At 36.6% G+C, this 11730-nt stretch overlaps 3 protein-coding genes across 3 annotated transcripts; all 3 read left to right on the plus strand.

Moving 5' to 3' along the window:
* Positions 1 to 311: 311 nt before the first annotated feature.
* Positions 312 to 1325, plus strand: LOC119073175 (N-acetylmuramate/N-acetylglucosamine kinase-like). Its single transcript, XM_037178482.1, has one exon. The coding sequence runs from the start codon at positions 312 to 314 to the stop codon at positions 1323 to 1325; it is 1014 nt and encodes a 337-aa protein (XP_037034377.1).
* A 4085-nt stretch (positions 1326 to 5410) lies between these two features.
* LOC119073244 lies at positions 5411 to 7026 on the plus strand. The gene is made up of 2 exons (XM_037178560.1): positions 5411 to 5487; positions 5648 to 7026. Exon 2 carries the CDS (start codon positions 6235 to 6237, stop codon positions 6877 to 6879), a length of 645 nt encoding a protein of 214 aa, XP_037034455.1. The 5' UTR covers positions 5411 to 5487; positions 5648 to 6234; the 3' UTR covers positions 6880 to 7026.
* A 1697-nt stretch (positions 7027 to 8723) lies between these two features.
* On the plus strand, positions 8724 to 10624 carry LOC119073243 (cyclin-dependent kinase 2). The gene is made up of 6 exons (XM_037178558.1): positions 8724 to 9084; positions 9492 to 9687; positions 9747 to 9829; positions 9888 to 10077; positions 10139 to 10336; positions 10407 to 10624. Exons 1-6 carry the CDS (start codon positions 8960 to 8962, stop codon positions 10551 to 10553), a joined length of 939 nt encoding a protein of 312 aa, XP_037034453.1. The 5' UTR covers positions 8724 to 8959; the 3' UTR covers positions 10554 to 10624.
* The last annotated feature ends 1106 nt before the right edge of the window (positions 10625 to 11730 follow it).

Raw genomic sequence — 11730 nt, forward strand, 5'->3', positions numbered from 1 at the left:
GTGTTTCTTAAATTCAAGAATGACGACATTCCTGACACTAAACTAATTAGTTGAGACTGTTATCGTAGTTAGTTGATCTTTTTGATTTTGGTAAATAACATAGAAAACGTAAGTTACATTCGAATATAAATGTCCGCAAATGCATTGTGAAGCTTGAAAAACAGCTAAATAAATTGAAAAATGACTTACACTTTTCAAAATTTATAAGATATAAACCATTCTTCATCTGCCTGCGGAAACATTACATATATTATCTGACTACTTTCAGTGTTCTCCACTTCATCTCTCTGCGCTAGACCGCAAACAAAAATATGCATACCAAACGTGACCTATTAATACTGCATTGGCTTCAAGCTGTTCTTTCCTCGGATAAATTCGAAATTAATTTTCTACCTGGCGATGCCAGTTTCCGTCGCTACGCACGAATAAGGAATAATAACAAAACATTTATGTTGATGGATGCACCGCCAGACAAAGAAAATTGTAGAACTTTCGTGAAGATTGATGAATTTTTCGCTGAGCATAATGTTCGTGTACCACACATCGAAGCCAAGGATCTTGAACAAGGATTCCTACTTCTGGAAGATTTTGGTGATGTTCTATTATCGACGTTACTTGATGGACCATCTGTAGTTACGCATTACAACCAAAGCTTAAAACAATTGCATCAAATTCAATCAATCAACGGTGAAGGTGTCTTTCCGGTGTATACCCACGAAAAGTTAATATCTGAAATGAATTTGTTAACCGATTGGTTGTTGCCATCATTAAAAATTGAACCAGAACCGGAAGAAAAAGCAGTGATTAGACATACATTCACGATTCTAGCCAATGCAGCCCTAGCACAACCGCAGGTAATCGTGCATCGTGACTTCCATAGCCGCAATTTACTGATAACAGATGGTGAGCAAGAGCAGGGTATTATCGACTTCCAGGATGCAGTCATTGGGCCCGACACGTATGACCTAATTTCAATAACCCGTGATGCTTACATTCAACGGAATCGTGATCTGGTCAATGATTGGTTCACAGCATTTTATGACATGCTGCCTTCGTCTGCTAAAGAGAGTCGTGATTTTAAACAGTTCCAAAAAGATGCTGATTTCATGGCCATTCAACGTCATATCAAAATATTGGGTATCTTTGTGCGTCTTTTCGAACGTGACGGTAAATCAAATTATTTGAAGGACATGCCAAGAGTTATGTGGTATTTACTTGAAGAAAGTGAGCCGTATGCAGAATTGCAACCCTTTATGCAATTTATTCGAGCGCGAGTATTACCGAAATTTGAAGCCAAGTTTGGCTTGTACAAGGTTGTTGCATGATAAGAAAATCGAATTGGATAGAGCCCTTACATCCAGTCCAGACATTAGCCTGTGGTGGCGATCATAGATTGCCTTTAAATTGTAATTAACAGAGTAACCTCCGAACTTAGTTATAAATACCCTGTACGACTGTGAAATAAATTCATTCCAGTTTTGGATATAGACGAGTGAACAACGCGTTTCTCTTCCTCCACAAATTGGTGACCCCGACGTGATTTTGAACGTTTACTTGTAAACCTCGAGTCAGCAACGAATTGTTAAAAACTTTGATTTGATTTTTACAATTCAATCAAACTTTTAACACAAAAGTTTTTGTCTTACTGTCCAGATCAAATATCTGTGGAGACAAAAACCAAAAACCCTTCAAACCCAACTGTTGAGTTTACCACTTAATAATGGCTGAAGGTAATGATGCTGGTAATGACATTCCATTAGAAGAGGTAGATGGAATTATACCACCTGGACCAGCAAATAACATAAGGGGTGCAATAAACACCATCCAGATAAAACTACCACCTTTCTGGAAAGCAGACCCCGAACTTTGGTTTCTGCAGGTTGAAGCCCAGTTTCTCTCTGCTGGCATAAGAGCTGATAATACAAAATATAACCACCTTGTTGGAAAGCTAGACAGTGATACCCTTACGGCTGTCAGTAATATAGTCAAAAATCCACCCGACAATGGTAAATATCAGACTCTTAAAAATCGATTAGTTGAAGTATTTAAAGAATCAGATCGCCAAAAGCTTAAAACACTTTTTTCCGATCTTTCTATAAATGATGAAAAACCTTCCACCTTACTACGTAAGATGCAAGACAACTCATGTAATAAAGTTAGCAACGAACTCCTACATGAGTTATGGTCTAATCGATTGCCACAACAAATTCAGTCCATTTTGGCTTGTTCCACCGAACCGTTGGAACGTCAAGTAATCATGGCTGATAAAATATACGAAACCTTAGACAAAACATCGATCCAAGCCTTTTCTTATGGTAAGAAGTCTGAAATCGATTTCGAAAAGCAGTTCTGCAAGCTGGAAGATAAGATCGATTCTCTACAAAAGAAACTCGGTTATTCTAGATCTCGCTCCAGTTCTGATAAACGATATCGTTCTCCCTCTCGTTCGAACAGTCAAACGAGACGAAATCCCAATCATTGTTGGTATCATCAGACTCATAAGAATAAAGCAAAACGTTGCACCAATGATGAACCCAAAAATAAAGATAATCCGCCTTGTACTTTCACGAGAGACTACAAGTCAAAAAACTAAATAGCCATTCAAATAAGGCGCAATTTGATAGAGGCAAAACAATAAGTCGCCTATACGTACAAGAAAAGAATTCAAAAAGAAATTTCCTTATAGATACTGGTGCAGATATTTCCGTTATTCCACCAACATCGAAAGAGAAAAGTCATGCTCCATGTACTTTTACTTTGCATGCCGCTAATGGTTCGCAAATTAAAACTTATGGAAGCAAATCCGTCACCCTCAATTTGGGCCTCCGACGTAACATTCGTTGGATATTTGTTATTGCAGACGTGCAACAACCAATCATCGGATCTGACCTTCTCGAAAAATTTGATCTCTTAGTTGACATCAAAAACAAAAAACTCATCGACAACTTAACTTCACTTACTGTTAATGGAATTGAAGTCCAAAGTACAACAAGTCAATCAGTTACAACAGTATCTAACATATCTGTCTATCACCAAATTGCAAATGAATTCCCGGATATTCTCGACATGAATTCATTCAAAACAACAAACAAAAAGCATAACGTCAAACACCGGATTGTAACTAATTGTCCTCCTTTATTTGCAAAAGCACGACGATTAAATCCGGAAAAATTACAAGTAGCAAAAGCGGAATTTGATGAAATGTTACGTCTCGGTATTTGCAGACCATCAAATAGCCCATGGGCCACTCCATTACACATAACACCTAAACCAACAGGTGGTTGGAGACCATGCGGCGATTATCGCAGACTAAATGCTCACACCTTACCTGATCGTTACCCGATACCAAACATGCAAGACTTTAATTATTTTTTGCACGGTAAAAAGATTTTTAGTAAGGTTGACCTAGTTCGAGCCTATCATCAAATTCCTATGCATGAAGATGATGTACAAAAAACTGCCATAATTACACCATTCGGTCTTTTTGAATTCCCATTTATGACCTTTGGTTTATGTAACGCAGCACAGACTTTTCAACGTTTTATTCACGAAATTCTTCAAGGACTAGATTTTTGTTTTATTTACCTTGACGATATTTTAATAGCTTCTGAAAACGAAGAAGAACATAAAGAACATTTACGAAAACTCTTCGCTCGTTTAAACGAATATGGCTTAGTCATCAACTTAAACAAATCTATATTTGGTCAAAAAGAAATCGAATTCCTTGGGTTTCATATCGATAACCACGGAACAAAACCAATTAAGTCTCGAGTTGATACAATTTTGAACTACCCGTTACCACAAAAAGTTCACGAATTAAAACAATTCCTCGGCTTAATAAATTTCTTCCGTCGTTTTATGCCTCATGCAGCAGAAACACAAATACCACTCTTCTCCTGCATGAAAAGAAACGTAAAAAAAGACCAAACGCCAATTAATTGGACAAAAAATATGATAGACGCGTTCGAAAAATGTAAAACAGATTTAGCCAATGCAACATTACTTGCACACCCAGATCCAAAAGCTAAAATCTCTTTACACGTCGACGCTTCCGATTTCGCTTTAGGAGGTGTGATTCTTCAATGGAATAACAATGAATGGCAACCATTAGCATTCTACTCACAAAAATTGTCAGAAGCTCAAACAAGTTACTCAACTTATGACAAAGAATTGCTTGCCATTTATGAAGGAATAAAACACTTCCGCTCAACACTAGAAGGAACTGATTTTACCATATTTACAGATCACAAACCCCTAACACATGCCTTCCACTCAAAATCCGATAAAGCGACACCACGACAAATACGACAATTGAATTATATTTCTCAATTTTCCACTGATATTCGTCATGTCCCTGGAAAAAAGAACATAGTCGCAGATACTCTATCACGTATCGCCACTATTAACTCGATCTATGCAATATCTTTCGAGAGTTCAATCGATTATAAAAAATTGTCACAAGCACAACAAAACGACAAAAAGTTTTGCGAAAACCTTAATTCTAGTCTCCACGTAATTAAAACAGACTACAAAGGCGCCAAATTATATTGTGACATTTCCACAGGAAAACTACGACCGGTTATCCCTCCTAGTTTTCGCAAAATAATTTTTGACAATGTCCACAAATTTTCTCATCCTGGAATAAAGGCTTCAACAGACTCAATCAAAAGAGATTTCGTTTGGCCTACAATGTCCAAAGATATAAAAAAATTTTGTCAGAGTTGTATTCCATGTCAAAAATGTAAAATCACTCGTCACAATTCAAGCCCAATTCAACCAATTGAGGTTCCTAATGAACGATTCAATCACATTCATTTAGACATAGTAGGACCGCTTAACGTTTCCGAAGGGTACCGCTATTGTATAACAATAATCGACCGTTTCACCCGTTGGCCAGAAGCCATTCCAATAAAAGATGCCTCGGCTGAGACAGTTGCAAAACATCTTCTGTACCATTGGATCTCTCGTTTTGGAGTACCAGAAATCATAACGACAGATCAAGGTAAACAGTTCGAATCCGATCTCTTTGATCAACTTAACAAACTCCTCGGAACTAAACGGATTCGAACGACTTCATACCATCCTCAAGCAAATGGAATTGTAGAACGATGGCACACAACATTAAAAAATTCTATAAAATGCCATAACAATTCCAATTGGGTTGAAATCCTTCCGTTAATATTGCTAGGATTACGATCAATTATCCTACCAAATTTAAACGCTTCAGTCTCAGAAATGGTCTACGGTTCAACAATACGATTGCCCTACCATTTCTTCAATAACGCTGAAGCAAATCCTACAAAAGATCCTTTTCTTTTTGTAGAAAAATTAAAAAGACATATGAACGATATTCAACCCACAGAGAGCTCAAATCATCATAAACAAAAAATCTTTGTTTACAAAAATCTTAAAGATTGTTCACATGTGTTCGTTCGTAAGGATGGGTATAAAAAACCTCTCCAACCAAATTACGAAGGACCATTTGAAGTAGTAAAACGAGACAAAAAACACTTCACTTTGAAAATCAAAGGAACTGAAAAAGTCATAAGTATTGACCGTCTCAAACCGTGTTTTCAACTTTCGGAAGAAAAAGTAATCCAAGAAATAAAAGTTAAAAAGCACGTAACTTTCAATTTAGAAAACTTAGTTATCGAGGATTCCAACTAACTTTCCTATAAATACGCAAGAAATAAACAAAATTTTCACATTAAACAGCTGTTCTTCAATCGAACAACAACTGCGAAATAATTCCTCTACTACTAAAAATGCTAACAACATTGAGAGACGAATTTACTCAAATTAAAATAACAATTGATCCACAAAGTTCAGTCTCTGTTTTTCCGGAATTTATTTTCGAAAACCAGCCGACTCAACTATCATTATACACTCCGAACAGAATTTTCCCACTATATCGGTTGTGTGATAAAACTATTAAAATACGTGGAACTATCTTTACGTGGCAATTCTACACGTCAGATACTTCACACATAATTCTAGGTTCCGATTTTCTTCAAAGATTCGGATATATTAACTAAGGAACTACAAAGTACACTGAATAATCACTGTACGAATAAATCACTCTACTAGTTTGTTCATACGAACTACTAGATTTGAATTAAATTCGATCAACCCTTCACTGACTTGGCCTATAAATACGGCATACGCCCTACAAAATTTTATCAGTCTAATAACGATCTTTATTCCTTAAACATCGTAAAAAATAAAAAAAGTAAAATGACTTCAGTTCAACAACTTTTGCAACAAATTGCAAACGGTATTACTGAACTCAAACAAGATGTTACCGCCATCCAGCGAACTTTAGTTCGTATGGAAGCCGGCACTATGCAGCCGCCCTGCCGTACAAGACGCCGTTCCGCATCTCGAGCCACACAGACTTGGCCTGGACAACAACCAAATCAACAGGCCCACCGCTTTGCCCCGTATCAAAGTGGCCCTTCCAATCAGCCAGTACCATCGTCGTCTCGAAATTCATCCTCCGTCGCAATGCAAGCTCAGCCAGTACCATCGTCGTCTCGAAATTCATCATCCGTTGCAATACAAGCTGCTGGTCCCGCCGAAATTCGTCTATCCAATATGCGCCGTGTTTTGAACAAGGCAGCCGACACACCAATACCCAGAACCATTTGCATAAACCACAAAAGGTTTGGAAAGGCAACAGACATCCGGCGATGCCCCGATTGGTGCACTATGCGCAATCCAGCTCCCGCAAATCCACCGATGGACAATGAACTGGACATATCTGATGCGGAAAACTTACCACCACCATTGTTACCCGAACCGATGGAACGAAATGCCATTCCAACTGCCGAAGAAATGAGTTTGGAACTCGAAAATGAACTATTAAATCTTTCAGAATAGGAGGGGAGGTATTGTGGTGGCGATCATAGATTGCCTTTAAATTGTAATTAACAGAGTAACCTCCGAACTTAGTTATAAATACCCTGTACGACTGTGAAATAAATTCATTCCAGTTTTGGATATAGACGAGTGAACAACGCGTTTCTCTTCCTCCACAAGCCTAACAATATATTATCTTAGAACTCCACACTAATGCTGTCGGTAATAAATGTTAATTTCTATGATCTACTAAAATATTATCAAAAAACCTTTAAATTATGTTTGTTTTTCGGTGGTTAAGGGATATTGTCAATGACAAAGTTCAACTGGGAACAGTGTAAATTCAAATCAAATAGTGGTTTACTAGTTGCACCACACGAATTGTTCTGCTGCATGATGAGGCGTTGATAATGTTCATTTCAACTGGTATTAGGGAGTAACTTAACTTAGGTTGTGGTACTCTAACGACATAGCTATTCGGATTAGAATGAATAAATCCCTAAAATTCTGCGAGTACCACAAGATTCTGCAAATGAAAATTTCCAAACAAAGAACGCAGAAGGTAAGACTACCAAATACGATCCTCTCATACAATACGAACTGTCTTTTCTTTCCAACAAACAAAACAAAAGACAATAGAGAGCTCGTGTTGGCTCGTATAACAACAGGGACCTTTATTTGGTAGTTTTACCATATTCCTTTTGTTTGGAAATTTTATTAATTTAGATATGATATGCCAGAGCAGTGCCAACAAATTAGAACTAGGACTGTTCTAAAAAGCAGTGTTGATTAAACTTTTAAAACGACTGATATCCCAACAAAAATCTCTTCGAGAAAAGTGTGACGCAATCTTTGAAGTACAATTTCTAAAATGAATGATATCGCTAGAGTTGACGCTTTCAGCTTCGTTAAGCAAAAATTAAATTGTACACCCAATTAGTTTGGCTTAGTTTACCTCATCATCTGCCAATATTGTAACAAAAAAAATTGACTGAAAACAATAACGATTTTATGAAAAAAATCTGCGTCGCAAAGTGGCAGATTCAGATTCAGGAACAGATCTATACAAGAAAATTTATCTGCCACATGGGACGCAGATTTTTTTCATAAATTTTTTGTTGTTTTCAGTAAAAAAAAAATTGTTACAAATTATTGGCAGATGATGAGGAAAACTAAGCCAGCTTGTTTGAACTAATTGGGTGTACAATTTAATTTTTGCGTAACGAAGCTGAAAACGTCAACTCTAGCGATATCATTCATTTTTGAAATTGTACTTCAAAGACTGCGTCACACTTTTCTCGAAGAGATTTTTGTTGGGATTCCTTTTGTTTGGAAATTTTTAATTGTGAAAACTTTGTAGTCCTTACAGAAATTTTGGGCTTTAACCATTCTAGTCAAAATAGTCGTCGGGACAATTGTTGTTAAGTTTTACCGCATAAAATTTCTCTAGATTAATGTTTAAAATATGTTGTGTTACCCTCAAATTTAAAACCATCGTACATACACTAAACAACAGCCAATAGAGCATAGAGCAACAGCATAGAATAGGTGTCCAACCTAATGTCATCAATGAAAGTAGATAAGTAGGTATGGCCAGTCCATACAAGTCGGAGCACATACGGATTTCCATGGCGCCACCTCAAACTAACTCATTTCTAGTGGAAATTTGCACTAGAAATGAGTTCGTTTGAGGTGGCGCCATGCAAATCCGTATGTGCTCCAGCTAGAACAAATTTGAACGTTTGGCCATACCTATCTATTTACTTTCATTGAATGTCATAACACAAATAGTCGGATATTTTTTAAAACAGCCGCCCATGTCATTAAATGCTTTTTTTCAAACTGTCACTGCCCTATACACATCTGCTCTCGTCTACATTCACGTCAGATCGATATTTTCGCGCGTCTTTTCCACCTAAATTCACGGATGTTATCGTATATTTTAGCTGAAAGTTGCATTATTTGATAGGACTGCTTTTAATTTAATTTATTTTCGCCAATGTTGCTGTAATTGTGTATGTACATAAAAAGACTGAGCACAAAATTATTAAATTGAACAATCGTTTGCCAATGCGACTGGTTGGACTCGGATCGATCAACTATGTCGGAACTGGTGAATTTTCAAAAAATCGAAAAAATCGGACAAGGAACGTATGGGATTGTTTACAAGGCCACAGATGTAAAAACAAAAAAATTTGTTGCACTGAAAAAGATCCGACTGGAAAGGTAAGTGCTTTACGCGCTTTAGACTGTGCGTTTTCCATTTCAATTCGATTGCATTCGTTGTAAATAATTACAAAACAAAATTAATTTCATCGCACGGCATTAGAGAAAACAAAAGTGTGGAAATAAGGGAACCTTGTCCTGGGGTGCTGCAAATGTTTTATATTCGTGTAGCACCACATGATTCGGCTTTTTTGTTGTCCACAAATCGACTAGGACATTTTTATCTGTGTGATTATCGGAATAATTTATTTAAATTAATTTAATATTAAGACAGGTCTGTCATGATGTGGGACAAATAGGTAAAACTCTTTTTTGTGCAATATTTGTAAATGATGTCGCATCGATTCAAGCGCCATTCTTTATTGTTTGTTTGTTACTTCGTTAATGCATCGGAATGAACTTCTTAGCGAAACTGAAGGGGTCCCGTCCACAGCAATCCGTGAAATTTCACTGCTTAAGGATCTGAATCATCATTCGATTGTGCAATTATTTGATGTCGTAATCGCTAACGCCAGTTTGTACATGGTATTCGAGTACTTAGACATGGACCTGAAGAAACTGTTGGAAAAGGGAAAACATTGTTTCACCCCTGCTTTGGTGAAGGTAACATCGAATTGGAATTCCATTGTTGAACTGAAAGTGTTTACTGAACGATCTTACAGAGCTACATGTATCAATTATTGGACGCAATTGCGTATTGTCATGTTCATCGCATTTTGCATCGAGACTTAAAACCACAAAATCTGTACGGTGACAAAAGGCCATTTTATGCAAATTATCAAACTTGATGAAATGCTTCGCAGGTTAATTGACTCCGAAGGCCACATAAAATTAGCAGACTTTGGTTTAGCTCGATCATTTAATATGCCAGTCAACTCTTTGACGCACGAAGTAGTAACGTTATGGTATCGTGCACCGGAAGTTCTGCTAGGCACTAAATTCTACGCAACTGGTGTTGATATCTGGAGTCTTGGATGCATTTTTGCTGAAATGGTAAATAGACTTTGTGTCTTCGCTCGACATTCCGCAAATAATTCCAACACTCAAAATTTAGATTCTTCGAAAGCCTTTGTTCGCTGGAGACAGCGAGATTGATCAACTCTTTCGCATATTTCGGGTAATGGGTACAGTTACTACGGAAAATTGGCCCGGATGTGTACATCTTCTTGACTACAAGACTTCCTTTCCGAAATGGGATCCAGCGCCATTACCGCCGGCAATTGTGCAACATAAGGCTGACGACTTGTTTATGGTTAGTATGAATGTCGCTAACGAGCATTCATTTGAAGAAAAAAAATGGGAAAATTGTTTCTTATTCGCAGAAATTGATGATCTATGATCCGAACCGCAGAATTTCGGCCAAGAATGCAATGCTAGATCCATACTTTGACGATGTAGCTCTAGTATCAAATATTGACTTACCTTTAGACTCGACTGTAAATGGTTCATTTAATGTCCATTCGGATTAAAATTGTTTATTTTTGGCTAAAAAAAAATTGATGACTCAGAAGTTCAATAAAAGTTTTTCCATTTTCAAAAACTGCGTTGGAAAATTTATTTACGATTATATTTGGCTACGTTGGGTGACCCAACGTGGGTCTGGACTATCCATCAGAAAGTTATTGCACGGTTGACTTGAGGAAGTACTCAAACTATTTTTCAGTTAACTTGAGTTAGTATTTAATGCGACTAGGATCAGGGATAAACAGAGAGACTATTTTTGGGAAAACATTTTTCCATGATTTCCTTAATAGTTACTTTAAGAGGGTACACTAGTACGCTGAAATTGTAACCTACATTTGTGCGTAAATGTACGAACAAAATTTCGAGTAAAATTTTTGTTCGAAACGCACAAATGTAGGCTACAATTTCAGCATACTAGTGTTCCTTCTTAAGAGTCAAGGACTGTTGTACTGTTATATTCCGAATTATCGAATATTTTTCAAATTTTCATAAAAATATTTTTCAGTAAAATAAAGGAAAATTTCAGAAAATTCAAGGATTTCTTCGCGGATAATAAAGAAAATGTGATGCCAGTGCTTTCTACGTATGATTTGTACTTCTTAAAAACGATATTGTTTCCGCTACATGTTTTTGTCGACACTTTCTATGTGCAACTTTTACTTCTCAGTGACGATATGTTTTTCCACTACATGTTACAAATTACTTAATAGAGACTTGAATACCGACAGCTGAGCAAAAATTTGGAAGAATTCGCGAAATTGTTTTTAACTTTAATGCGTTATTTGACGCGTTAATTGACCAGTAAAAAATATTTTTAGGAAAAATTGTAATTTGTTTCTTAATGAAAACTATTATACATTCATGTAAACCAATTAATTGATTACAAAAAATTCAACTTGAGAACTTTCATCCTAAATCTTAATGAAATTTCGTGATAAGTACTTGCCCCCGAGCAAAGCCGCAGTGTATTAAGAATTTAAGATTTGAAATATAAATGAAAAATTGCGTAACAAGGCACAAAAGCGAACTGTAACAGTTGACCAGTTGATTCTTCTTGTTCCTTTTAATTTTGAGAACTTTGAGCAATACGCACATAAAATGGTCATACATTACTTAAAAGTTACCCTATCTCTAATAATAAACTGTCGTTGCTCGGAGATGGCGCTATTGTTTTATGTTACG

This window comes from Bradysia coprophila, unplaced genomic scaffold (assembly GCF_014529535.1).
Source record: "Bradysia coprophila strain Holo2 unplaced genomic scaffold, BU_Bcop_v1 contig_138, whole genome shotgun sequence".
NCBI classification, from domain to species: Eukaryota; Metazoa; Arthropoda; class Insecta; order Diptera; family Sciaridae; genus Bradysia; species Bradysia coprophila.

Coding starts and splice junctions, on each gene's coding strand:
- LOC119073243 (XM_037178558.1), top strand. CDS start 8,960: ATGTCGGAACTGGTGAATTTTCAAAAAATCGAAAAAATCGGACAAGGA. Junction 9,085..9,491: donor AAAAAGATCCGACTGGAAAG/GTAAGTGCTTTA, acceptor TGAACTTCTTAG/CGAAACTGAAGGGGTCCCGT. Junction 9,830..9,887: donor GACTTAAAACCACAAAATCT/GTACGGTGACAA, acceptor AATGCTTCGCAG/GTTAATTGACTCCGAAGGCC.
- LOC119073244 (XM_037178560.1), top strand. CDS start 6,235: ATGACTTCAGTTCAACAACTTTTGCAACAAATTGCAAACGGTATTACT.
- LOC119073175 (XM_037178482.1), top strand. CDS start 312: ATGCATACCAAACGTGACCTATTAATACTGCATTGGCTTCAAGCTGTT.